The sequence below is a fragment of the Balaenoptera ricei genome, chromosome 4 (assembly GCF_028023285.1).
Source record: "Balaenoptera ricei isolate mBalRic1 chromosome 4, mBalRic1.hap2, whole genome shotgun sequence".
Classification (NCBI taxonomy): domain Eukaryota; kingdom Metazoa; phylum Chordata; class Mammalia; order Artiodactyla; family Balaenopteridae; genus Balaenoptera; species Balaenoptera ricei.
The window spans coordinates 18,620,163-18,622,309 of record NC_082642.1 but is presented as its reverse complement, the minus strand read 5'-3'; the positions used below and the strand labels follow the sequence as shown (position 1 = coordinate 18,622,309).

The 2,147-nt window shown below is 55.0% G+C and overlaps 1 protein-coding gene across 1 annotated transcript; it reads right to left on the bottom strand.

Moving 5' to 3' along the window:
* Positions 1-1,087: 1,087 nt before the first annotated feature.
* Positions 1,088-1,855, bottom strand: LOC132365131 (proline-rich protein 23C-like). Its single transcript, XM_059921822.1, has one exon. The coding sequence runs from the start codon at positions 1,853-1,855 to the stop codon at positions 1,088-1,090; it is 768 nt and encodes a 255-aa protein (XP_059777805.1).
* Positions 1,856-2,147: the final 292 nt, after the last annotated feature.

Genomic DNA, 2,147 nt, shown 5'->3' with positions numbered 1-2,147 from the left:
TATTTATTCAATGTGCATTTATCTTGACTGACCAGCTCCAGGGAAAAGTGTTAGGCAAGCAAGAAGAAAGGGAAAAAGAAAGTCGGTGATCAGACTTCATCTAAATATTCAAGACCTATATGAAGAAAATTATAATTTCTTTACTGCTAGTTAAAGACAAGAATAAATGGAGATGAACATCAAGATAAAAAGAACCAATATCTTGTGGTGGACAGTGTGATGCACCAAGCAGAATCTTCTTCAGTGAGAGTTGTTCCCATAACTGGCTTCAGCTATTATCCCCTTTATAAAACTGTCTCCGGTGAGGAAAGCTGCCTTGCCCAGAGCCATGGCCCTTCCCTGGTTTCTCACACCCAAAGACTGATGGATGAGGGAATTGGGCTATTTCAGCCTAACCTGGGACAGCTCTGACCAGCCATTCTAACTCCAGAGCTCCCAGTGAGGTTGGCTGAGGCTGTCGCTGGACCTCGTGTACCTCGTCTTCTCTCTCTGACCACTACTGTTTACTTTGCTTCTCTTCCACAAGGATCTTCTTAATAAATATTGTGCATGCGTAAAAAAAAATGATGAGAAGCATTTCAGAGGACACTGCGGAGGTCATACAGGTAAAACTACAATTACAAAAGGAAGGAAAAAACCTGGAATGGAGAGAAAGAAGAGATGCATGGGAAGGTGATGAAAAACAGGATAAACTGGAAAAAAATTGAGGTGAGTTTGAGGCAAGAGTAGGGGTGAAACAAGAAAAATGGAGTTGGCTGAAGGTGACAGAGGTGGCAGAAACAGCTCATGCAGCAGTGGCAGGGGATCTAAACATCCATGGTTGGCTGTATGTGGTCTACCCTTGCGAAAAGTCCTTACCAGAATCTGCTTTTTTTAAAAAATCTTTTTGCCGCTATGGATCAAGGCATTTTGCTTAAAAAAAAAAAACCCAAAAAACCAAAAACTAACGAAACCAAAATAAAAACCGCAACTGCCCACTGTCCATCAATGAAGATGCTCCATCTCTGAGCGGTGGCATGGGCTCAAAGTGAATCTAGGTAGATCACTAAGTGCCGGAAGCTGGGTGCAAGGAATTGTGGGAGGCAGTTCATTCCGGGATCAGGCATTTCCCGCCCTTGAGCAGAGGACCATGAGGGCGTTGGGGACGCTCGTGAGGACCCGGACTCGGAGAGGGAGGTAGAGGTTGGAGTGGTGGGTCGGGGAAGGGCTCCGGAAGGTGCAAGTCCAGGTTGGTGTCGTGGTGAGGAGAGCCTCTCTCTGGACTGGGGTTGGGCACCCGAGGCCAGAGCTCTGGGAGGAAGCCCTGCGCGCCGGGGCCCGACACCCTTGATGCGGGGCTGCGGAGCCCAGCGACGTAGCCGGCTTCAGCATCCATCCCAGGCGGCAGGAACTCGGCGTCCGCGTCCTCCTTGTTGCCCTCTTCTTGGCAGGCGATCTCTGGGACAGCTGCGCCGAAGACTCCCGGTTCCAGGGCCATGTACTCCCCGGGAGCGCTCAGGAAAGCGGCCCGTTCCAGGCCCTGTACCCACGGGCCTTCCACGCCCGAGCCCAGGAGGGCCTCGGGGACCAGCATGAGGATGTGATCTCCGAGAGACACTTGCAGCACGGACGTGGGCTCGGGCTCCAGCAGCAGGTCGACGTGGTCCAGGGGCAGGTGCAGGGCACAGCCGGCGGGCAGGACCACCATGGAGGTTAGCGCGCCCTTGGCCAGGGGCTCAGGCATGTTGTCCAGGTTGGGCGCCGCCTCAGCTTCCGGTTCCTCCGTTCGATGGCGCTTACCAGGGCCAGGTCCTCCGGGCTGCAGCCCCCACCAGTCCGCAGGGTAGGCGATGGGGCTGCGGGGCCGGCTGCCCATCACCTTGACCGACGGACCTGTGGGCGGCGGTCCCAGGGCCTGGCAGAGGGCGAGGAGGCACTCGGTCCTGTACGCTGTGATGACAGGTGAGGCAAGCCAGGGCGGGCCGGATGGGGCGCAGGACGGCGCGATGCGGGTCGAGTCCTCGGAGCTCTGGGGTCACCTCCCGAGAGTACCGCAGTCCAGGTTTCTAGCGGAGCCGCGTCTGCAGCTGGGTTGGGCCTCGGGCATTGCAATCTTCAGCCCTTCACGCTGACCCCTATGCGCGCTGGATGATTAACAACATGGGATG